Here is a 25,217-nt window from a genome sequence, read left to right as displayed (position 1 = left end):
TAGCAATGTCACAGCACTACTGAACAGATGCTGAAAATATTTCCATTGTAATGTATTTGACAATCCTTTGAATGCTGGCACCTATATACAACTGTAACAGAATGCATCTTCTTTCCAATTCAGGCCGATACAGTAAAAACGCGGGAGAGCGGGCGAACGCCCGCTCTCCCAGCGCGCACACAGGCCATTCTCCTGTGCACGCGATTCTGTATTTAAATGAGGCCCGGCAGTAAAAACAGGCAAAAGGAGGCGCTAGGGACACTAGCGCGTCCCTAGCGCCTCCTTTTGGACCGGAGGGGCGGCTGTCAGCAGGTTTGACAGCCGACACTCAATTTTGCTGGTGTCGGTTCTCGAGCCCGCTGACAGCCATGGGCTCAGAAACCAGACGCTGGCAAAATTGAGTGTCCGGTTTTCGACCCGACAGCAGCTGGCCGACTTCAAATTTTTTTTTTTTTAACTTTCGGGACCTCCAACTTAATATAGCCATGATATTAAGTCGGAGGTGCACAGAAAAGCAGTTTTTACTGCTTTTCTGTGCACTTTCCTGGTGCCCGAAGAAATAAGCGCCTACCTTTGGGTAGGCGCTAATTTCTGAAAGAAAAATGTGCGGCTTGGCTGCACATTTTGTTTTCTGAATCGCGCGGGAATACCTAATAGGGCCATCAACATGCATTTGCATGTTGCGGGCACTATTAGGTTCGGGGGATTGGACGCGTGTTTTCGGCCTCTTACTGAATAAGGGGTAACGCTAGCGCGTCAAACGCGCGACCAATGGCGGGTTAACAGTGCACTCCGTCGGAGCGCACTGTACTGTATTGGCCCAATTCGGGAGTAACTCACCAGAAGATGTTTTAGCCAATTTTAGAGCACTGAACTGATGAATCGATTTAGACTAGTTTTAAGAAATGTTCTTTAGTTTTGAGGGACTTGTGCATGGGTCAAATGGTGAGGACCATAGAGGAGGAGATAGAACCCGAAGCTCCCAGCCCGAAACTCTGATCCTTATACTAAACTCTTCGGTCAATAGTGAGCTCTAGTACAGAGGAACTATGATGTATTATTCCACCGCATAGCAGGGACTATGCATCATTTCTTCAAACTGGAAGGTTTTTATTTTTATTTAAGCCGATAGTTATGCAACAGCTATTAACATGGAACTTGCGGGTGCTTTACAACATGGAAGATTCTGTGAGTCACGTCTCTTGGGTGTAGCAATGAGAAATGAGAAAGTCACAGCAGACACTAGGCTCACATTCCAAAAGCATGCTGTTATGTGTTTGGTAGAAAGACCCCGGATGACTTGGCTGCATGGTCTGAGGACAGGATGTCAACACCACTAGTGAAAGGATGGCCTCAGTCAACAGCAAAATGTTCAGCCAACTGCTGTGGTGTGTGAATCTCTAATATATGGTAGAATATACTATAAAGATATCTAGTTTTGTCTGTAATAAAAATTTCAGGCAAACTGGCACCCATGAATAGTATTGTAGCACCATAGAAACCTCTAATGTACATAGGAATCTGCCATTAACATCTCTCCATCAATATTTCAGCAGCAAACAAATGTGGACTTGCAATTTGGCAGGGTCTCTCAAACTAAGGATGAGAAGGCCAATTTGGATTACATCAGAGGTATTTGCTTAATTTTCAGAACTGGAGTACTGTGGAAGGAGAGGTAGGCATGCTCATTCCTTGAGAAGCCAAAGTGGGTGTTTCAGATTCAACAAGCTACACAAAATTAACCTCCACATCTGTGCAACTATATACCTGATAAACATTTGTTGTGGAAACCCTAAAAACCAGGCCTGTTTTGTGCTCCTATAAGACCAGAGTTGCAAACCCCTTACCATGGAATGTTTCATCTTCGTACAGATAATCTGGACCCTTCCTGTTCTGCTTCATATTAGATCCACCCGAAAAATTGACACAGATCAAGGTCATAGAATCTGGATGGCATTTACTGGGGATAAGGAAGTGAGAGGGCATCAAAGATCAAATTGTATCCATCTTTCCTCAACAAACTTCAACATTCGCCAAAAATGTCACCGTCAAGGATGATATTTATAGAATTAGTTTTGTCCTTCAATACACCATAAATGCCAGTAGTAGATTTAAGTTAGGTTCAGTCCATAAAAGGAGGGTAAATTGAACAGCAGAGAAAAAATTAAGTAGAGATATGAATTGGTTTATGGAGGAGGACACACGCTCATTCTCAAAGTTTTCTTCAAAAAATATCAACCAACTAGTAAGTGCTCACCAAAAATCAATGCAGTGCTTTGTAAAGGATTAAACAAATCCATCGCAGTTCTTAATACAAACTGATAATTTTTCAAATGTAGTAATACTATGAAGAATCCTCTAAAGCCAAATTACATTCATAAAATTTAATGCAGAATATGCGCTGATGTATCAGCAATAGGTTTAAAATACTAAAGATTTCAAAATCCTCAAAATATCTTTGTACAATACTGGTGAATATATAATCTTTACTATATAGTTTAAATATGGAATTATTTATTTTTCTTTTTCCCATATGTCTTTCAAAATACATTGTCAGTATTTGTATTTGAAAAATACTGTACAAAAAGGTATTATAATTACTCTGTATAAACTTTACACACCTTATAATCTCTCTTTGTTTGGTCTATAGTAAACATTATATTAAATCGGCTTAACCACAGTTTATGACAACACCAACTGCCTTTATGAAATATACCAGTGTCTTTTACATTCATTTTCAGAAACCTACTTTTATGAAAAAATAAAAATAAAATAAAAAGCACTTAACTAAAACATACAGAATTGCAGATCAACTAACTCATAACACATTCAAAATGCCATGTGAAAAAAAAAGACAGACTTTAGCAGTTAAGGTTCTGTATAATGTAAATTGTGATAAAAAAAAAATTATTGTTAAGTTCTTTGCTGTTGTCACAAAATTGAGAAAAATAAAAGAAGCAGAAGGAAAAGTTTAATTTTAAACAGGAAATCCCATTCTAAAAAAAATCAAGATGGCTTAATTTCTAGCCAGGCAAAACTAGCTTCTTTGCTAATCTGAACCATAAGATTTAGACCTAAGGGAATCTTGCAGAAGTATAGCTTTCCTCAGGAAATGCTTATGTCTGCTGCTAGAGGCACCCAATTTGTGCTACCACCATGGGATAGTCTGAAATCACTAACTTCCTGTTGCTGTTGGAACAAAATGGCTGCTGCCACCAACAGCAGGAAAGATTGCAAAGCTGCTTGGGCATAAACCTTATTGTTCAGCTAAGAAGGAATTCTGAACTTTACAAGTCACTTGGGGATTAATGTACTACTGTGCCTTAACATCAATCATTAATGCACATTAATAAACTATATTAGTGACATGCAAATGTGTTTTGTCAATTTACAAGCATTAAAGTCAACTCATTCAATGTGGATATTATCACAAACACTTAACTGTACCCTGAAGTTCAGTTAAATTTTTAGAGTTAATGGCTCTATGTTAAAACTTGCAAAAGTTAACGTTATTTTTCTGTGCTCTAATAGGCAATGAGCTGTTTTGCATAGTTTTTCATCTCATAACCACATCAGCAGAGAGTTAAAACTCTTGCAAACTAATTTACACATATTAGAAGCATTAACTCTTGCAAAAGTTTTAGTTTGAGTACATTGAATATTGAGCGTGAAATCTTCCTTTGAACATTCAAAGCCCATATGATTTCTTCTCATTTGTTTTTGGGTTGATTAAGTTCCCATCTGTCATTCCTCCCTCTCTCTCTGACCCAAAGACATTAGACAAGCTCATCTTAGTGCAGTGGGATTCACGGATGGCCTTTGAGGAACACAGTTTAGGTTTTTAGGCCATCACTAATGAATATGCATGAGATAGATTTGCACGTAATTGAGGCAGGTGTATGTAAACCTAGCTCATGAATATTCATTAAGGATATCATGAAAACCTGACCTGTTTATGGCTCTTGAGGGCCAGAAGTGTCATATTGAGTCTTCAGTCCGATTAGAGAAATAAAACACAGAAGTAGGGAATCATCTTACATTTAACAAGAAAACCAGCATATCCCGATATACATAGGCTTATTGCTTCAGGTAAAGACAGTGCAAAAAAAAAAAAAAAAGTTTTCCAAAACATATGCTGCATCCTGCACATAGTGTTCCTAGCCATCAAGGGGTCTCTGGAAATGAAAGGAACTTTAGCAGATACAAAAATCAGTAAATATGGGATCTAAGAGATGTAGCAAATTCAGTCTAACAACACTTTAAATTCTGAAGACAAATATATCACCTAAAATGTAAAAATACATCAAAAGCATCTAATAAATTAGAGAGACTTTTCTCTGCAGTGTACTACTACATTTTTCATATAATTAAAAAAAAAAAAAAGAAGACATATAGTGTACTCTTTAAAAGCAAGATCAGTCTTTTCACTGGGAATTTTTCCATGCCAAAGTATAGAAGAAGGTGAAATGACGCAGAATCTTTTCTGAAGCATCGCTGATTAACATTTTTTCCTTTGGCAAGTCTCATCAGTCCTAGTAAAATAATGTGGCACTCTCCTGAAAATGGGGTTCATAAAATGGGAAGTGCTGAGATACACAACGAACACGAACACCAACAAAAAAAATATATATAACACGTTATAATGTTAAGTCAGTTTGTGTCCTGCTTCCGGTAAAGTGCTGATGACAGAAAGACGGGTTTGGGTGCAAAGCTGTCAACAAGGAATCGCATTGTCCATCCATTCAAACGTTGAGGTGCACAAGAGAAAAGAAGCCACCTACAGGGGTCCATGCCTCGCCTCGTATTTTGCCAGCGTATTCTTGCATCTGCTCAGCTCCCTCCGCAGATCAGCCACCTCTAGCCGCAGGGCAGAGTTTTCTTTCTCTAGGAAGGAGGCACGGATAGCGATCTGGTTCTCCTTCAGCCTCCGGGCATCTCGCGAACGCTTGGCAGCCATGTTGTTCTTTTTTCGCCTTGCCCAATATTTGTCATCCTGCTCATTAAATGAAGAAGAAAACAAAAAAAGCAAAAAAAAAAAAAAAAGATATTAGATTTCAGAAACACAAGAACACAATGGTAGTTCAGGATGTTTCTCAAGAGGATGATCTCAAAATTAAATGAACACTACAGCAAATTCTTAAATCATTTTAAAGAAAAATTTAACGTTCGTAATTTCAGAGTTGAACTGGTGCAAACTGAGAATCAGTTTGGATAAATATGAAGCATTCTTGACAAGCTGAATCTCCATTTTTACCTGGCTCAGATCTTTTTGATTCATGCTCAGATACAAATATTTGCAAGCTCTCAGTTACATTTCAAAGTATCCAGTGGCGACTTTCTGCCAGGTCACCCATCTGGAAACCTTCTGAAAATGCTTCTGTTTTCCACATTGTAGATGATGTGGAAGGTGGAGAAGCTGTTACTGCAACCTTTTTTTTTTTTTTTTTTTAATTAAGAAAACTACCAAGGAAAGTATTTAATGATTTCTGCTGTCTTTGAATACTTCAAATCTGCAAATATTTGCATCAATAAAGTAAATCCAAATTAAATAGTCATATCCAACCTAATTTGTAGCTGTCTCTACTAAAATCATGTCAAAATCAATTATTGCCAAATTTGAATTGTGTTGGAAGAGATTCACCCAACCCCAAAATGAAAGACCGCATTCTCTTGGGTAAATTGCCTGATCCATATCTTAATTTAATTTATTCACTTCCATACTAGTCTTCCAAACCCACAGGGAAAACTATGACAACATACAACCTTAAAAGAACCAATCACTAATCTCAATAAAGTCAAAACAGAATGCAAACCTTGCATAAACACCATGAATAGCATTCAAATCTTTGGTTATTAACATAAGACATTTGCTGGGCAGACGAAATGGACTATTTGGTCTTTTTCTGCCATCATTGCTATGTTACTATATGTTACTCTCTTTTCCTTTGATTTAATGGTGTAAAATATTTCTAGAAATAATGAGGGTAACACAATATATACAGACATTATACATTTTTCAGTCACCCTCTATTAAAATCAGTTTTAGCTAATTAGTACATGCCAAACCACATCTATTATCATATCAGCAAAAGTGGCACCGCAAATCCCTTAATCCAGGCATGATCATGGCAGAGTCTGGCATTGCAAAATCTCATGCAACACAGAAAATCTGTTTGCTCTTCCCCAAAGCCAAGCAATTAATTCAGCACGCTGGGAAAGGAAATTCAGCCCAAGTCAAGCAAACCATTTGACTGTCCTTAAAAGTCACCTGGGATACTAAACTCTCCAATAAAAAACATACAGAAGCCACATGGATGATTTTACATTTTCTCTCAGAACAGATGCCTTTGAAGAAATGCTAGTATGTTTGTGTCTCCCTCCCCCAACTATAACAACTGCAGACAGATAAAACTGTTACAGGTATAACACTATGTTATAAGCCACTGTAGCAGTGCTTATATATATGTTTGTTGCAAATTTATACACTGCATGCCATGTGCAATATTTGCAAGGCACAGAAGAGGGTTTAGCATGCAGCTGGCTTGTACTTCCACAAATAATCTCTTATGTATTTGGTGATTCAATGAAACACCTATTTCATAACGGAATAAGTTATAGATTTTCACTAAAAAGAGAATTTTAAAACCCTGGCACGTCAATATCAGGAGATGCGTGCACAAGTCAGGCTCACATGCACCCACCAAATTGTAAAAGCCGCCAGATAAGCGCATATCTCTCAATTTCAAAGAGATGTGGTGTGGCCGGGGCCAAGAGATGTGCACATAAATCTGTGTTCTGGCGCATGCCCAGATCCACTGCCACATAAGTTTACTTCTGCTATGGAGGAGGTATAAGTTGTAAAAAACAAAACAAAAAAAAAACCCCACTGCTGTTTTGGACGGGTTTAAATGGTCTGGGATAACTGGGAGGAGTGCAGGCCATTAAACCAGGGGGGTTAGAGGATGTACCTAAACACTGAGCAAACTGGTAGACGAATTGGTGAAACTGGTCATGGCGTAGACTTAAAATATTCTGACTTATGCAGTAGAAATGGGATTTACATGCCTAGGCATGTGTCAACTTAAAACTAGGAGCTCACGTGCGCATGCTCAGGTATTTTATACGAGGGTGCATATCTATGCACAGGTTGTAGAATCACAGTGTCCTTGGATGCACGCCGGTGCACATGCGCCAATCTGAGTCTGCACACCGCTTTGAAAACAGTCCCTGGTTTTCATCGCATATGTGAACTTGACAACTCCTCATCAAAAGGAAAGTCCCGTCCTCATTTTTAGCCTAGTCACCTACTTTCCTGTATCAATCAGAATTTGCAGATCACACAACAATCAGATTTTATAGATCACACATTTTAGATCTGCTCATCTCCAGTGTCATTATAATTATAATCTGGTTTTATTCTGCAAGTGAATTTTAGTTTTAGGAAAAGATTTTAGACTTCATTGGGAATGAACATGCTCCATTTATTAAAAGGCTTCTGCATACTCCTCCTCCAATATAATCACACTAAAGTCTATTAAGGAGGCAGCACTTCATGTTTAGAGAGAGGGAAGTCAGATTTAAAGTCCAGTATAATTCCTACTCTCTCCACTTAGTTATCAAGTAGGGTGACAACCAAAGCCAACTAGAGAGAGAAGTCTTAGCAATTTACGCACCTGGCCATTGAAAACACCACCTCATTCATTTTATTCTTTTTCAAATTTAGAATTTTTGAATGCTGAGGCAATGCCTATGGTTTGTGCTAGAGACACTGAACCAAGCTGTGTATTCATAATTCCACTTTGAACCTTTCACACACTGATGTAAATTATTCTCTTAATAGAAGGAGATTTTTCGGTGGTTTGATCTTTCGCTCCCACCAGTGGAAGCAAGTTAACCTCAAGTATACATAAAATGTTGATATTGGAATGTATCCATATGTCCATATGCAATGCTATTCCTAGCCCAGAATCACATCGGCATTTAACCTCAGAAGGAAAATCTAGCATACAGAAGAGCCTGAAACTTTGCATGAATGAGCTCCACTATAACAGGATGACTAGCTGACTCCACGAACACTGACATCTTCATCCAGTTGGGTTTTACTTTGTCTCACAAAGCATATTGGGTTTTTTTGCAGACTTACTTCCTTAGTCAATACAGCAGGGCAATACATCCCAGAATGCTTTGAGATGACAATGTCAACAACAAGTAGATGAAAACATCTTTGTGAACAGAAGCTATTGAGTTAGCAGAGAGACTAACTGAACACAGTGCAGATGTCTGTTTAGCCCTTTCTTTGTACTACAGCCTGGTCACCAGTTCCAATTTACCTTCAGATCTTCTGCAATGAAGATTTTGCGGGCTTTTTTAATCATAGGTTGCGGTTTGAGCTCTTCCTCCGAGAACTTGCGTTTGCGTGGATCAAATATCTCCTGCCCTGGAATACTGGAGAGTGCAAGATCTGCGGGATCTGGTTCAAAACCTACAGGAACTTGAATAGTTTCTGGGTCAACAGGGCTTGGTGTGTTGCGATTTGATGGTAAAATGTGACCTGCCAACAATACAAAAATGGGATTAAAAAAAAGATTTATTTTTAAGAAAAGGATTTTTTTTCCGTTACATTATTAATCTCCCCAAGCATCTGATACAGCTTTTTCTGTAGATTTTATTCTCATGATTTAACCATTAAACATGATTTAAAAAAATTAAATATATAGCAAAGTATACTGTAGACAGTTTTCTAACATAAATGTAAAGACATGAAATTGCACTACAATATTTTTTTTGGTCCGACAGCTTCCTCCTGCTCCTTTGGACCTCCAGTTCAATTGGAACCAGCCTCTTGGGCTACAGTGCCAAGAGGTTTCCTTTACAACTACTAGAGTTTCTTTCCCTATTTTATATCTCCTACTAACTCAGCTCACTTATATAGCGACAGGATCCTCCATCATAAGCCACTCCAGAACCCAGCTAATGTGGCTCCTATATCTGGCCACTAGGTGTTACCACTGAGCAATGGCAGGAACCATGAATATCCATGAATCAAATCCAGTTCCTCCGCATGGCCGTGCACAGCACTTGACACGGGGCTGGCCCAATGAATTACAAATTAATAGTAATATAATATTACCCTCATGCTGAAATTATAAAAGCATAATTATAGCAGACAAGCAGAAAAAATTATTAGCAACAAAAATGTTGAAAATGTGACAAATTAGGGCTTAGGCTATAATTACAATATCACCTTGCTATCGGCTATACAGCGTAATTTAATAAGAAAAGGTATCCGTGCTTATAAAATGCCTGAGATGAGTATACATTTTCCTAGTTATTTTTTCTTCTATGTCACAACTATTTTGTGGCTTCTTTTTCTATGACAAGTTATTTACTTGCAATTAATTTGAATATCTGAATAAAGATAACATTTTAAAAAATGATATCTATGTAGGGAGAACTATAAAAACATTATGGTATTCACATACAAATGAACTGAAAATGTTTCTGGAATTGTTTTGTGCCATTCTTTAAAAGATATCCTAATAAGTTTCTTTAAAGCTAACAGGCAACCATAACCTCCCCATTTTGTTTCCAGGACAGCTATGCTCAAATCAGTATAACATAAGAGACTGGCACATAATGCACTTTTAAAAAGATCTGTTTCAGATCCTGCTCGATTTAAATGGAGTTCTCATAAAAGACTAAATAGTTTTACATATTATGAACATTTGCAATGCTTTTGCACAACAGCTGCACTCTAAGAGTAAGCAAAGTCCTTTTGCTTCATGCTCCAAAACATCTGGATCTTGTTGTTTTTGGGAACAGGCCGACAATTACAAGAAAATTATTTTGCCTTTATAAAAAATGTTACATCTATGCCTCTTTCGCATTGTTGTTGGTGGTTCTTTAAACGGCAATACCAAACTGTTCAGTACAATTTACAGTGAAAATATAAAAAAATAAAATGCAAAAGTCATTGAAGACAGATGGTGACCAGAGACATGGAATCTGGAAAGACCAGACCCAACTTACCACCAGACTCATCACGCTGCTATAAATATAGTGGAATGATGAGCTGCAGCCAGAAAAAGGGTGGGGGGGGGGGCAATATTGAGCAGGCGGCCACATCACGGCGGTGCATTTTCGCCTGCCATGGTTGCGGCCGCGCTGCACACTATAGCCCCCCCCCCCGTAGTGACAACGGAAAAGGTGTAGTCATTTCCAGCGCCACTGCCGGCGAAAATGTCCAAAACATTATCACCCGCAGCGCTACTGGCCCCTCATTTTCCTAAACCCCGCCCAAACTCCTCCCCTTTCCCTCATTTAAATTTTCTATTCGCAATGCAGGTAGTTATCGCCTGCATTGGGGCATTATTGCGTGCGATAACGGCCCATCGCGATTTGATGAATGACCCTGTTAGGTTGCTGATGGATTTTACAATGTTATCTGCCTGCCTGGCATAACTGCTGGAAGGGTGGGGTAAGACAGGGGTGAGTGAAGGGGTGAGTGAAGGGCACTCCAATTGCTTATAAAATTCTAAGCAAACATAACTGCAAGAGATTTTCTAATGTCATTTCATGCCAAGCCATTTTCCCCCAGAGGATCACTGGACGGGGCTGGCTCTTAGTGCAGGAAATTAGGGCCAATGCCAACTTTCCTGAAATCGGCTTTAACGACATTTACTTCCAAATAAAAAGGTCAGAGAGAAATCAAGAAGCATCAAAGTCTTCTTTGTAATTTTTTAGATATTTCTGTAGATTGCAAAGATTGCCAACCAAAGCACTCCCTTGATCTAGGGAAAAATTAATTATGCAAAAAAAAAAAAAAAAGAAGTGGAAAAACAATGCTTCTAGCTGGAGTGTACTTGTGGGATGATTTATCCGCTAATATCTTCATAATTCTCCACCCTTTATGATCTACAAATAGTGGAAAAATATGGAATAATCGCCCATTTTAAGGTGAATTTTAAAAGCCAGGCACGTGGCAAAAAAAAAAAAAAAAAATCGGGAGATGTGCGAGCATACAGGACATGCGCAACGACCCAATTTTAAAAGCCGCCTAACATGTGTGCCCATCTCCAGATACGTGAATATCTCACATTGAATGAAAAAAAGGGCAAGGTGTGGGCGGGGCATGGGTGTTCCAGGGCGGTGCCAAGAGATATGAAGGCAAGTACCTGTGCTTCAGGGCGAACGCCCCGGTCCAGTGCTGCCTAAGTTTACTTCTGCTATGGAAGATGTGCAAATTTAAAAAAAATAAAAATACAGGCATCCCTGAAAGGTTTAAGGGGTCTGGGGTAACTGGCAGGCTAAAAGGTGGTTTGGAGATACCGACTCTAGACCTGGTGGAAGAACTGGTGAAACTGGTCATGGTGTGGATACGCGCCTGTTATAAAATTCCTTTACTTGCGCGGCACAAACCTGACTTTGCACGGCTGCGCATGGCCACTTGCAAAATTGGGCGCAGAAAAATGCATGCCTGGGCTATTTTCTAACATACATGCATGTGTGTGTGCCCATGTTACAAAAACGGCCGCGTCTCTGGGCGCCCGCTGACACACACATGTATTTGTGCGCCCGTTTGAAAGTTACCGACCCGGTATTTACAACTGAGATACATGCCCACTTTTTTTATATGCAGAACCAGCAACCATCCCAACCCTGCTATTTTCCTAAAACAGGAACTAAAGAATATAGATTGATAGTTGCTTAGAAAACCGGCCATCAATTCCAGAAGACACGAAAAGAGCAGTACAGAAAACCAGGAGGGATGGTCTCATGCCCATTAAGGGCTTTAGTGGCCCTACCTCTTGCTTTATAGTCTAAGTACAGCATGAAGACGAGCTGCAATTTTACAGCATGCGCCTTTAAATATCATCATCGGTATGAAGCCACAAGAGGGCGCAACTACTCTATGAATCTAATGTAGACCGGAGTACCTCATTGTCACTCAATGTTTAACTTCTAGCTTCAATGCCCGAGTACAGAGCTCTTTATTCTAATGCAATCAAAACTCAAGTCAGATTGTACTTCTACCGTGCAAGTTTAATAAAGTGAAAAAAAAATAATGATTACAGCGAGAAAAGCTTGCTCTGATTGGCATGAAAGCTTCCTTTTCCTACCGGGTCCCAAAATAGCTTTGAAGATACCATGTGATTCCCACATCAGATTTTCTTTTAAAGGCCTTCCTTAGAGAGAAAACAACATTAACTATTTGAAAACCAGACTCTAGGCAGGTTCCACAAAACTGAGGGAATTTCCACTGTGACCTCCTCCTGAATGGATGGCTAATTCCATTGCACAAACATGAGTATTGTTAGAAAAGCCTTATCCAGAATCAGAATTAACACACACACACACACACAAAAACAGACAGTAGTGCTGTCATTATTTTTCCAAAACATATAACCAACAATCGGAGGTATGCTTATATGCTTCAGAGTGTCTTTGCTCTATTGCTTGCATTCTGAATCCCTAGAGCAAGGCTTCTCAAACCACGCCCTAGGAATCCCACAGCCAATCAGGATTTCAGGAAATCCACACTGAATATGCATGATATAAATCTGTATACAATTAAGACTTAGCATCTGCACATTTATCTTATGCTTATTTATTGTGGATATCCTGAAAACCAGACAGGGGTAAGGGGGGGTGGGATAATCCAAAGACAGGTTTAAGAAGCCCTGCCCTGGGAACCTAAACAATTATTTCTTTACAGAGAGGGTGGTGGCTGCCTGGAATGCCTTTCTGGAGAGGTTGTGTAGACAAAAAACAGAAAACAAATTCAAAAAGGCATGGAATAAACACTGTGGAGACCTAAAGGCTAGACTTGGAAATTAAGAAAAGGGGGCAGCAAGCATGGAGCGGCAGCTACTACCCCTAACAAAAGCATGGGGATTACTACCCTTAACCAGTTAGCTTACGTGATTTTGACGCAACTGCAGCACTGCTCTCCACTTCGATGGCGGGGGGGGGGGCGGAACGGGAATTGGATTCAGACAACAGCCATCGCTGGGCCCTGACTTTTACGGTTCAGAGTACTGATGTGCAGACATTTGGGAAAAAGTGCAGGACTGCTTCTATGGCCAAATCTAAAAGCAAGGCGCGTTCAAGAAGCAGCATTGTATGAATTATCAGTAAGGCTCCTCTTGCTTTCAAAATGTTCCTAGCAGTAATTATGGTTTTGACACTTGCATGGTTTTGATGGTTAATATTAGTACCCTTAACATAAGGCTTGGGAGTACCTGCACGGAGTGGCAGTTACTACCATAAGACGCAGACTGAATGGACCATTTGATCTTTTTTTGGCCATCATTATGTTAAAAGCATACCCCCATGTACAGGCATTATGTAAAACAGGATCCAAGAATAGGAAAACACATCCTCCTAGAATCAGGAGTCCCCAGACTTGGTCCTCCACCCAGTTGGGTTTTCACAGTGAATATGCACGAGATCTATTTGCACACTTTTCCCCTAAGGCATGAAAATAAATCCCATGTTTGTTCTTTGTGGAAATCCCGAAAACCCGACTGGGTTGCAGCTCTCAGAAGACCCAACTTGGGGATCCCTGCCTAAAATCATCAGATGCACAATGGTATTAACTCCATAAGCAAGATCATTCCTAAAGAAAATCCAAGCCTGGCCCCTTTATTAACTATACATCTTCTCCATACAACTGTATAGAACAGTTAAATAGAAATAGGATAATACATTGGATACTGGGCATGGTGGGGGTTCTGCTCTTGGTGGGATGGGACAGCAGGTCTGAAACATGACCCCTTTCAGACCACATTTTCCTGAAGAAAGGAACTTAGCATTTAGCACTTCTGGTAGGTACCTAGCAACCCTACGTGAGCATACACATAGGGTTACAGTCCCTTCTCAGAAGATGCAATATTCTTCAGGATTTGAAATATCCAAAAAAAGCAGGAGAAATAAGAAGGAAGAGCAACCAAGCAACCTCTGAAGATGATACTTCAACCTAGCAAACCCTGAGGAGAAAGTGTCATTTGCCCATGGAAGGAATCAGGTTTTCAAATAAAAAGTATTCTCTCTCAGACGAGTGGGGGCTTTCTTCCAGATACTCTCTCTTCCTATTTACTGATGCTTTAATAAATTGGTTAGTCTATAAGGTGCCACCCAACTCCTGTCATCTCTTCCAGTCTGTTAGTTAGACCAGGGATGGGCACTCTCGACCTCCAAGGTCTCCTATCCAGTTAGATTTTCAGCATATCCCTAATGAACATACATGAATAGATTTGAATACGATCAAGGCAGCATGCATTGCAATCTCTCTCATGTATATTAAGATTCAACTAATTAGGGGGTCCCACAAGGACCCAATGCCCACCCCTAAGTTAGATTGGTCAGAAAGCAACAGCTGGAGATCACAGTTCTTAAATAGGTTCTACAAAGGCTGGGAGCACCACTGGGTAAGACTAAAATGTTTCATTAGAGCCCAGCAGGCCTTGAATTATGGAAAAAAGGTAATGTCCTCCTTTTGAGGGTGCACAGCTCTATATGTAATATAGAGCTGTGCACCCTCTCTCAATCCATTACTCCTGTAATTCTCTTTCCCCTCATCATCTCCTTCACAGCCTCACATTCAGGCCGATACAGTACAGTGCGCTCCGGTGGAGCGCGCTGTTAGCCCGCCCGTTTTTGACACGCTATTTTTACCCCTTATACAGTAAGGGGTAATAGCGCGTCGAAAACGCGCTGCCAACCCCCCCGAAACTAATAGCACCCGCAACGTGCAAATGCAAGTTGATGGCCCTATTAGTTATTCCCGCGCAATACAGAAAGTAAAATGTGCAGCCAAGCCGCACATTTTACTTTCAGAAATTAACGCCTGCCTAAAGGCTGGCGTTAATTTCTGCCGGCACTGGGAAAGTGTACAGAAAAGCAGAAAAAACTGCTTTTCTATACACCCTCCGACTTAATATCATAGCGATATTAAGTCGGATATCATAGCGATATTAAGTCAAAAAAGCAAACAGAATGTTGGGAATTATTAGAAAGGGAATGGTGAATAAAACGGAAAATGTCATAATGCCTCTGTATCGCTCCATGGTGAGACCGCACCTTGAATACTGTGTACAATTCTGGTCTCCGCATCTCAAAAAAGATATAGTCGCGATGGAGAAGGTACAGAGAAGGGCAACCAGAATGATAAAGGGGATGGAACAGCTCCCCTATGAGGAAAGGCTGAAGAGGTTAGGGCTGTTCAGCTTGGAGAAGAGACAGCTGAGGGGGTTATGATAGAGGTCTTTATCATGAGAGGTCTTGAACGAGTAGATGTGACTCGGTTATTTACACTTTCGAATAATAGAAGAACTAGGGGGCATTCCATGAAGTTAGCAAGTAGCACATTTAAGACTAATCGGAGAAAATTCTTTTTCACTCAACGCACAATAAAGCTCTGGAATTTGTTGCCAGAGGATGTAGTTAGTGCAGTTAGTGTAGCTGGGTTCAAAAAAGGTTTGGATAAGTTCTTGGAGGAGAAGTCCATTAATGGCTATTAATCAATTTTACTTCGGGAATAGCCACTGCTATTAATTGCATCAGTAGCATGGGTTCTTCTTAGTGTTTGGGTAATTGCCAGGTTCTTGTGGCCTGGTTTTGGCCTCTGTTGGAAACAGGATGCTGGGCTTGATGGACCCTTGGACTGACCCAGCATGGCAATTTCTTATGTTCTTATGCTACAAGATTGAAGTCTGTCTGCAAATCCACTGAGAAAAAGCAGAAGAGAAGTTGACAAGGCTCCAGAAGAACACATTCCAGATCCAACCAACAGGCGGCAGAGTTCCTTAATTAAAAAAAACAAAAACCAACCAACAATTCCTTACTGTAAACAAGCCAAGTTAAATGTGTACATAAGTAGAGTGACTGAATAGAATTTACAGTAAGGTATACATTTAATAACTCAATAGAGTTGTGGTATATGGTATAATAATCCAAACCCTGCATGGGCTGTGAAGCAAAATGCATACAGAGTACGACTGTCTTGAAACACTGAGCACACGACTTTTCACAACATGTACCATAAATCTGGGAGTGTATTATTAGATAAAAAGTGAGGAAAATAAACCTAAAGGGTTTTAATGATATGCACCGTGACACAATTTTATCAATGGAGATTTTTCCTAGCCATGTCATGCAAGGAAGACCTTTTAGGTGCTCAAAGGCAAACTGAAAATCAGTCCCATAGCCCATTTGTTGCTACCAAATAGGGAAGAAAGAATTTAGCCTTCTCTATTTATCAGAGTTGAGAGAATGCAATAATGCCTGAAGAATAGGGCCACAAGTGCATATATGGTACACGTGAAGAGAATTTTCTTAGAAATACTCTTCAAGTAAGTGTGTTGAGTATTTACGTGCACAAGCATGCGCCGGGATCCCCTACCGCATAACTTTATTTCTCCTATGGATGGAGAGTAAGCTTTAAAATAAGAAAAATCAGGGCTAGTCAGTGGGGTTTGAAGGGTTGGGGCTAATAGGGTAAAAGGAAGGCTATCTAGCTCGGGACGGGTAGGAAGTTGGGAGCCTTTACCTGGGCGAACTGGGAACAGACTGGGGAAACTGGTAATTGCGTCAGTGTGCGTATCTAATATAATCCCCCCACTTACGCGGTAGAGCCAGCATTTGAACGCACAAGCGTGCATCCATACAAAATCTCACGCACACGTACGCACATTCAGCCGATTTTATAATCGTACGCATTTATACACGCATATGTTATTAAATGGCCACGTCCATTCATGTGAGCCGCCATACACGCTTACATGTACGCCCACGTGGCTGTTTAAAAGTTACCATCGTACAGTGCGTGTCAGTTGGCCAGAAAGAAGAGAGCCGCAATCATCTATACCAGAAAATATGAGTTTGGAGGACAGTTCTAAAATCATTAGGATCCCAATGTAGTTACGAGTGGCATAATGCGCAAGTTATAAAATCCCATGTTTATGAGATTCTTCGTGTGCATACACACGGATCAATCAGAATCCAATATGACCCTGAGATAATTCCACTACTGTAGGCTATGGTGCTTTTAAGGTGGGACAAGTTACAACTCTATCCCAGAGCTTTCCAAACTATGTGTCGCGACACATTAGTGTGTAGGTGTGTCGTGCAAGCCCGGTCCACATAGCCGCTCCCCTCCAGCGATTCACTTTTTTTTTTTCCAGTTCGTGGGTTGCTTATTATTGGGCGATTTTTGCTGTCAATTGTGTTTTTTTTTGGGGGGGGGGGGGGATTGGTAGGTGGGACTTGAGCCCAGCTGTCCCTGTCATTGGCTGCTGCTGCCGATGAGGCCTGGCCACGAGGAGTACTGACTGCAAGCAACAGTGTCTGGTGATCATGGAAGGTGTTATGCACCACGGCAGGCTTGAACCCTGACGGGAGTGAAGCACTTAACTGGCAACAATGTGCTGGGGGGGAGAGATGAGTGTGTGGGGGCCAGATGGGCTTGGGCTTGTTTTTTTGGAAAATAGTGCTTGTTTTTCCATGAAATACTGGCAAAAATAAAAAAGAAGAGGCACATGAGTGTGGGGGTCAGATGTGCTTGGGGGGGGGGGAGAGAGATGAGTGTGTGGGGGACAGACATTGTTACTCAAATTATAACAATAACATTAATCTTGGAATATTATATATTTTTTAATATAAATGAAAGGTTTTCATGAGATAGGTTGTGCGTGAAACATTTTATTTATGTATATCTTTAAGGAAACATACACAAATTGTTGAAATATGTTTTGTTCGTTTAACCTTTAACCTCTGGTTTGCTAGTAGACTGAATTACTGTGTCGTGAAATTATGTTTGTCTAAAAAGTGTGTCACCAACATGAAAAGTTTGGAAAGCTCTGCTCTATCCACTTGCAACAGCAGTTGGGAAGAGGGGAAGAGACGCCTCCCGACTGAAGAGTTAATACGCACTGCATGATGTATTAAATAGAAAAAAAAAAAAGAAGAAAAGGAGAGCTGAGTGTCTCCTACCGAAACCAAGCCACAACCCAACTGCGAGTTACAACACAAAGGTGAGAAATAAGTCTTGTCAGGGAGGCTGTTAAAAAAAAAAAAAAAATCTGGGGCATAAAGAAGCTTATTTGTGATTGAAAGTAGGAAAGAGAGATGTGCAAATGCAACCAAACAGAACTAATATCCTGCTTCTTTGTTATTGGTTCTGTCCAAGCTACCTCAGGGACATTTTTTCTTTTCCAAAATGTACAAACAACTATTAGTAACAATGTCTTAATGTCTCTATATCTTTTCAAAGATTGCTATATAGCATTAGCTAACTCCGATTCTCAACTTTCTGCTAGGGCACATTTCTAGCAATATCATTACTTACATTTGTATTAAGCCTGATGTGAACAGTCTTACTGGTGTGATAGCCAAAGTGCGGATTAGAAATGAGCAAGTAAACTACCTTCACAGCATGCACCCCTGAGACATGGTAGATCAAGTTATTTACTACCTCTCTCTCTTCACTGGCATCTCTAGCAAATAATGGGGCAAATTTTAAAACAAACGCGCGCACAAACGTACGCCCGATTTTATAACATGCGTGCGCAGCAGCACACATGTTATAAAATCAGGAGTCAGCACGCACAAGGAGGTGCACACTAGTGCAAATTGCGCGCGCCAAGCCCTCGGGGAGCCCCACTGGCTTTCCCTGTTCTCCTCCACCTTCCCCTCCCTGTCCCGCCCCCTAGCCCTAAAGAAACCCCCCCCGTACCTTTGTTTTAGAAGTTACGCCTGCCAGAGGCAGGCATAACTTGCGCATGCTGGCCAAGTGCCGCCGCGCGATCCCCCGGCACAGCGGCAAATGGCTGCTGTGCCAGAGTCCTCGGCCACGCCTCCCACCCCGCCCCCTGCCTGCCCATTCAGAAAAGCCCCGGCGCGTAAATCCACCTGGATTTACGCACATAGGGCTTTTAAAATCTGCCCCAAATTGTGTCCGGGTAATCCGAGAAACTATAGACCGTTAAGACTGACATCGACGCTGGGCAAAATGGTAGAAGCTATTCTTAAAAATAAAATCACTGGTGACAGATTCTCCTCGAGCAAACCATGTCTATCTGGTTTTTGCAAAGGGAAGTCTTGCCTTACCAATTTACTAGTTGTTTTTTTTTAAGATGTAAATAAACATGTGGATAAAGGTGAGCCAGTTGATATAGTATTTTTGTCAAATGCCTTCTGAAAATCCAAAGTCTCTCATGAGAGATTCCTCAGGAAATAGGGAGGTGATGGGATAGGAGGCAGTGTCCAATTGTGCATTGATAACCAGATAATAGACAGGAAACAGAAGGTAGGACCAAATGGGTATCATTAGTATCTTCAAAGGATACTAATGATGCATTAGAATTAGGGTATCTCAACAGTGAGGTTCCAATAATAAGAAAAGTAGTCCGAGTGCCTGTAATTACAAACTCACCTGAGCTAAAAAATTCCAATTTATCCCTATCAGTTAAAAAACAGAATGAAAATATAAACAAAAAACACACTTTGAAATGTTTGTATGCTAATGCCAAAAGTCTAAGAAATAAGATGGGAGAATTAGAATGTATAGCAGTGAATGATGACATAGACTTAATTGGCATCTCAGAGACATGGTGGAAGGAGGATAACCAATGGGACAGTGCTATACCGGGGTACAAATTATATCGCAATGACAGAGAGGAGCATCTGAGAGGCGGCGGGGTGGCGCTTTATGTCCGGGATGGCATAGAGTCCAGCAGGATAAAGATCCTGCATGAGACTAAATGCACAATCAAATCTTTATGGGTAGAACTCCCTTGTGTATTGGGGAAAGAGTATAGTGAAAGGAATATACTACTGTCCTCCTGGCCAAGATGATGAGACGGACAGTGAAATGCTAAGAGAAATTAGGGAAGCTAACCAAATTGGTAGTGCAGTAATAATGGGAGATTTCAATTACCCAGGAACACTGGTGCAGGTAAAAGAGTTCAATTCCATCCAATAGTTAAAGTTATTTTATTGTTGAAGGTTACAACTAGTTCAATGCGGCAACTCCATTCAAGGTGACAGTAAGTAATTTAAAGTCCCCCGACATGGTCCCGTGTTTCGCGGTGGCTGCATCGGGAGGGACCAGATCATATTTTAATCTACAATATAACAACAAATATATGTAAGTAATGGAACACAGTGGCTGCTAGACAGGATATGAAAGTACAATCACATACCTTTTAACTTTTAACCATAGATTTCAATTACCCCAATACTGACTGGGTAAATGTAACATCGGGACATGCTAGAGAGATAAAGTTCCTGGATGGAATAAATGACAGTTTTATGGAGCAATTGGTTCAGGAACAGACGAGAAAGGGAGCAATTTTAGATCTAGTTCTCAGTGGAGCACAGGATTTGGTGAGAGAGGTAACGGTGGTGGGGCTGCTTGGCAATAGTGATCATAATATGATCAAATTTGAATTATTTATTTATTTATTTATTTAAAATTTTTATAGACCGACATTCATCAGGGATATCACATCGGTTCACATTGTAACGCAAACAGACGCCTGGGGAGGCGTTTTACATCGAACAGAGTTATATCAACAATTTATAACAAATTAACAAAAGAACAATTGAGGGGGGGGGGGTAAGTGGGGGAATATAAGGAGGGAAAGTAACATTGAATGTTAAATGTTAAGAATAGGCTTTACTAATATATATATAAAATAAAATAATATTATAACAGTATATACATAAATTAGACTGGAAAGGAGACAGTAAGCAAATCCATGGCTCTAGTGATAAACTTTCAAAAGGGAAAGTTTGATTAAATGAGAAAAATAGTTGGAAAAAAACTGAAAGGAGCAGGTACAAAGGTACAAAATGTGCAAGAGGCGTTGACATTGTTAAAAAATACCATCCTAGAAGCACAGTCCAGATGTATTCCACACATTAAGAAAGGTGGAAGGAAGGCAAAAAATGATTACTGATTGGTTAAAAGGTGAGGTGAAAGAGGCTATTTTAATCAAAAGATCTTCATTCAAAAATTGGAAGAAGGATCCAACAGAAGAAAATAGGACAATGCATAAGCATTGGCAAGTTAAATGTAAGACATTGATAAGACAGGCTAAGAGAGAATTTGAAAAGAAGTTGGCTTGTAGAGGCAAAAACTCACAGTAAAAACTTTTTAAAATATATCCGAAGAAGAAAGCCTGCGAGGGAGTCAGTAGGACCATTAGATGATCGAGGGGTTAAAGGGGCACTTAGAGCAGGTAAGGCCATCGTGGAAAGATTAAATGATTTCTTTGCTTCGGTGTTTACTGAAGAGGATGTTGGGGAGATACCCATTCTGGAGAAGGTTTTCATGGGTAATGATTCAGATGGACTGAACCAAATCACGGTAAACCTAGAAGATGTAGTAGGCCTGATTGACAAACTGAAGAGTAGTAAATCACCTGGACCGGATGGTATACACCCCAGAGTTCTGAAGGAACTAAAAAATGAAATTTCAGATCTATTAGTTAAAATTTGTAACCTATCATTAAAATCATCTATTGTACCTGAAGACTGGAGGGTGGCTAATGTAACCCCAATATTTAAAAAGGGCTCCAGGGGCGATCTGGGAAACTACAGACCAGTTAGCCTGACTTCTGTGCCAGGGAAACTAGTGGAAAGTGTTCTAAAGATCAAAATCACAGAACATATAGAAAGGCATGATTTAATGGAACAAAATCAGCATGGTTTTACCCAAGGCAAGTCTTGCCTCACAAATCTGCTTCACTTTTTTGAAGGGGTTAATAAATATGTAGATAAAGGTGAACTGGTAGATTTAGTGTATTTGGATTTTCGGAAGGCATGTGACAAAGTTCCTCATGAGAGTCTTCTAGGAAAAGTAAAAAGTCTTGGGATAGGTGGCAATGTCCTTTCGTGGATTACAAACTGGTTAAAAACAACTATTCTGTCCAAAATTGACTATTGTAATTCCATCCTATTTGGTTTACCCAAAGCCATGATTAAACCACTTCAATTACTTCAGAATGCCACTGCCAGAATACTCACCAATTCATGCAAATTCGACCACATCACCCCCATACTCAAAGATCTTCATTGGCTCCCATCTACCACCGTATAACATACAAAACACTCACCATCATACAGAAAGCCCTCCACAACCAGAATATGCTCTGGTTGAAAGACTAGATACACTTTCAAAAGACCTACCAGATCATCATACAAAGGTACTCTCCACACTCCCTCTCTGAAACATATATACCTTAACTCCACAAGAGCGTGCGATATCCATCACTGGCCCTTATGCTTGGAACGCCATGCCACCCGAACTCAAACTGGAGCAGTGCGCACAGAAATTCAAAATAAAACTCAAAACATGGCTATTCAAGCAAGCCTATCCGTAACCTCAGCACATATTAATCTTTTCCACTTCAGCTTTCCTCCCCAAAACCAGGAAATATGTTTGTTGTATATAAAGTTTTTCTTTGTATATAATGTTTTTGTATATAAAGTTTTACTGTGATACGTTTTGGCGAAATGTTACCTAAGACTTGGATACATGACTTGTATATAACTTCACTTTTGTACTTCTCTCCAGTATATCCCACAACAGTTACCATTCTCATGCTTTTCCTCCAATCTATTCTTATCTTTTGCTCGCAATTCCCAGTTTCCTACGCCCCTGTTTTTTGTAACTGATCTCTTTTACATTGTTTCCCCTGTTCCATGTAAACCGGCATGATGTCCCTGACAAATATCGATAAATAAAAACCTTAAATAAATAAATAAAAATAAATAAAAAAGACAGGAAACAGAAAGTTTGATTAAATGGACAATTTTCTCAGGGGAGGGGGTGGGCAGTGGAGTGCCTCAGGGATCTGTACTGGGACCCGTGCATTTCAATATATTTATAAATGATCTGGAAAGGAATACGATGAGTGAGGTAATCAAATTTGCAGATGATACAAGATTATTCAGAGTAGTTAAATCACAAGCGGATTGTGATAAATTGCAGGAGGCCCTTGTGAGACTGGAAGATTGGGCATCTAAATGGCAGATGAAATTTAATGTGGATAAGTGCAAGGTGATGCAAATACGGAAAAATAATCCATGCTATAGTTACACGATGTTAGGTTCCATATTAGGAGCAACCACCCAGGAAAGAGGCATCATAGTGGATAATACATAAGAATATAAAAACAAAAGAAAATGCCATACTGGGTCAGACCAAGGGTCCATCAAGCCCAGCATCCTGTTTCCAACAGTGGCCAATCCAGGCCATAAGAACCTGGCAAGTACCCAAAAACTGTCTATTCCATGTTACCATTGCTAATGGCAGTGGCTATTCTCTAAGTGACCTTAATAGCAGGTAATGGACTTCTCCTCCAAGAACTTATCCAATCCTTTTTTAAACACAGCTATACTAACTGCACTAACCACATCTTCTGGCAACAAATTCCAGAGTTTAATTACGCGTTGAGTAAAAAAGAACTTTCTCCGATTAGTTTTAAATGTGCCCCATGCTTGGTCTGACCCAGTATGGCATGTTCTTATATTTTCCATATGGAGAAAGATTGTTAGTGGAGTACCCCAGTGGTCTGTGCTGGGACTTGTGCTATTCAGTATATCCATAAATGATCTGAAGAAAGGAATGATGAGTAAGGTAACCAAATTTGCAAATGACACAAAATTGTTCTGAGTCATTAAAACAGCAGTGGATTGTGAAGAACTGTAGAAGGACTTTGTGACACTAGGAGAGTGGCTGTCTAAATGGCAGAAGTCATTTATGCAGACAAGTGCAAAGAAATGCACATAGGGGAAAATAACCTCAACTAAGAGTACACAATGCTGGGTTCTGTGCTGGGAGTCACCATCCAGGAAAAGGACCTCAGAGTCTTTGTGGATAATACCTTTAAATCTTCAGCTCCGTGTGCGGCTGAGGTCAAAAAATGAAATAGGAATTAAAGGAATAGAGAACAAAACTGAGATTATCAAAATGCCTTTGTATAGTTCCATGGTTCAACCGCACCTTGAATACTGTGTGCAATTCTGGTCGCTCCATCTCAAAGAAGACATAGCGGACATAGAAAAGGTACAGAGAAGAGTGACAAAAATGATAAAGGGGATGGAAAAGCTCCCTTATAGAGAAAGGCTAAACAGATTAGGGCTCTTTAGCATGGAGAAGAGGTGAGCGAGAGGGGATATGACTGAGATTTATAAAAATTACGAGTAGATTAGCATGAATAATTAGGGAATGGTTATTTAGCTTGTCAAACACTTGGACTAGGGGACACTCCATGAAGCTAGCAACCGGCAGATTTAAAACAAATCATAGGAAGTATTTTTTTTCACACTGTGCACATCAAGCTATGGAATCTGGTGCCAGAGGATGTGGTCAAGGCAACTAGCTTAGTGGGGTTCAGAAGAGGGCTGGACAAAGTTCCTGAAGGAAAAGTCCATAAACAGTTATTAGCCAGGTAGTCTTGGGAAAGCCGGCGCTTATCTCTGGGAGTGAGATACAAGAAACAGATCAACTATTTGGGATCCGATGAGTATTCGTGACCCAGACTGATTGCGGTCCGAGAATGGATACTAGATCTTGGTCTGATCAAGCATGGCATTTCTTCTGTTCTTACAAGATACAGTACCAAGAAGCAGAGCAAGAGCCGCTGAATCCATTCTCTTTCACAATGGAGGATGAGATAAAAGTTAAGTAGAGGCTCTCAGACCTAGATCTCCAACTCCACCAAGTTATTAGCATGCTTTGTGGCCATGAAGAACCAACCACTGAAATTATTTATTTCTTACCAAAAATGAAATGAAGAAACTCTGGAGAAGTCACAAAATAAACCTGTACATACATGTGGTTGGTGCTTATAATCTTGCCTCAAACCACTTCATCTTTCTGGCGTGTGTGTGCATACAGTAGGATTTACAGGTATAATCTGCAGCGAGGTGGACCAAATGATATGGAAGACTTCCGTGCTACCACTCTTGGTCAAGAAAGCAAATATCTGTTCTTTCAGTTAATGGGGAAAGGATTATGCTGAAGAAATTAGCAGCAAATTGTTGCTAGGAAACACTACTGTGCACTACAAAGAGCTGCAATAGCAGTGTTTCCCATTCAGAGTGCCATGGCACACTAGTGTGCTTTCAGACCTGTTCAGGTGTGTCACATAAAAGCCACCACTGCCGGAGGCGCATGTTCAGACCAGCACCTGGGCTGTGCTTTCAGC

General features: G+C 40.3%; 1 protein-coding gene across 2 annotated transcripts in view; it reads right to left on the bottom strand.

The window, feature by feature from the left end:
- Nucleotides 1-702: 702 nt before the first annotated feature.
- Nucleotides 703-25,217, bottom strand: part of HLF (HLF transcription factor, PAR bZIP family member) — a 64,305-nt gene continuing 39,790 nt past the window's right edge. The window contains exons 3-4 of one of the 2 annotated variants that reach the window (XM_029600680.1): nt 8,331-8,551; nt 703-4,996 (exon numbers count right to left, since the gene is read on the bottom strand). In XM_029600680.1, the coding sequence (XP_029456540.1) occupies nt 4,778-4,996; nt 8,331-8,551 (440 nt within the window). In that variant the 3' untranslated portion in view covers nt 703-4,777. The remainder of the gene's footprint in view (nt 4,997-8,330; nt 8,552-25,217) is intronic. The other variant, XM_029600681.1, reaches the window with a different exon arrangement.

The sequence above is a fragment of the Rhinatrema bivittatum genome, chromosome 4 (assembly GCF_901001135.1).
Source record: "Rhinatrema bivittatum chromosome 4, aRhiBiv1.1, whole genome shotgun sequence".
Taxonomy (NCBI): Eukaryota; Metazoa; Chordata; class Amphibia; order Gymnophiona; family Rhinatrematidae; genus Rhinatrema; species Rhinatrema bivittatum.
This window is presented reverse-complemented; position numbering and strand designations above follow the sequence as displayed.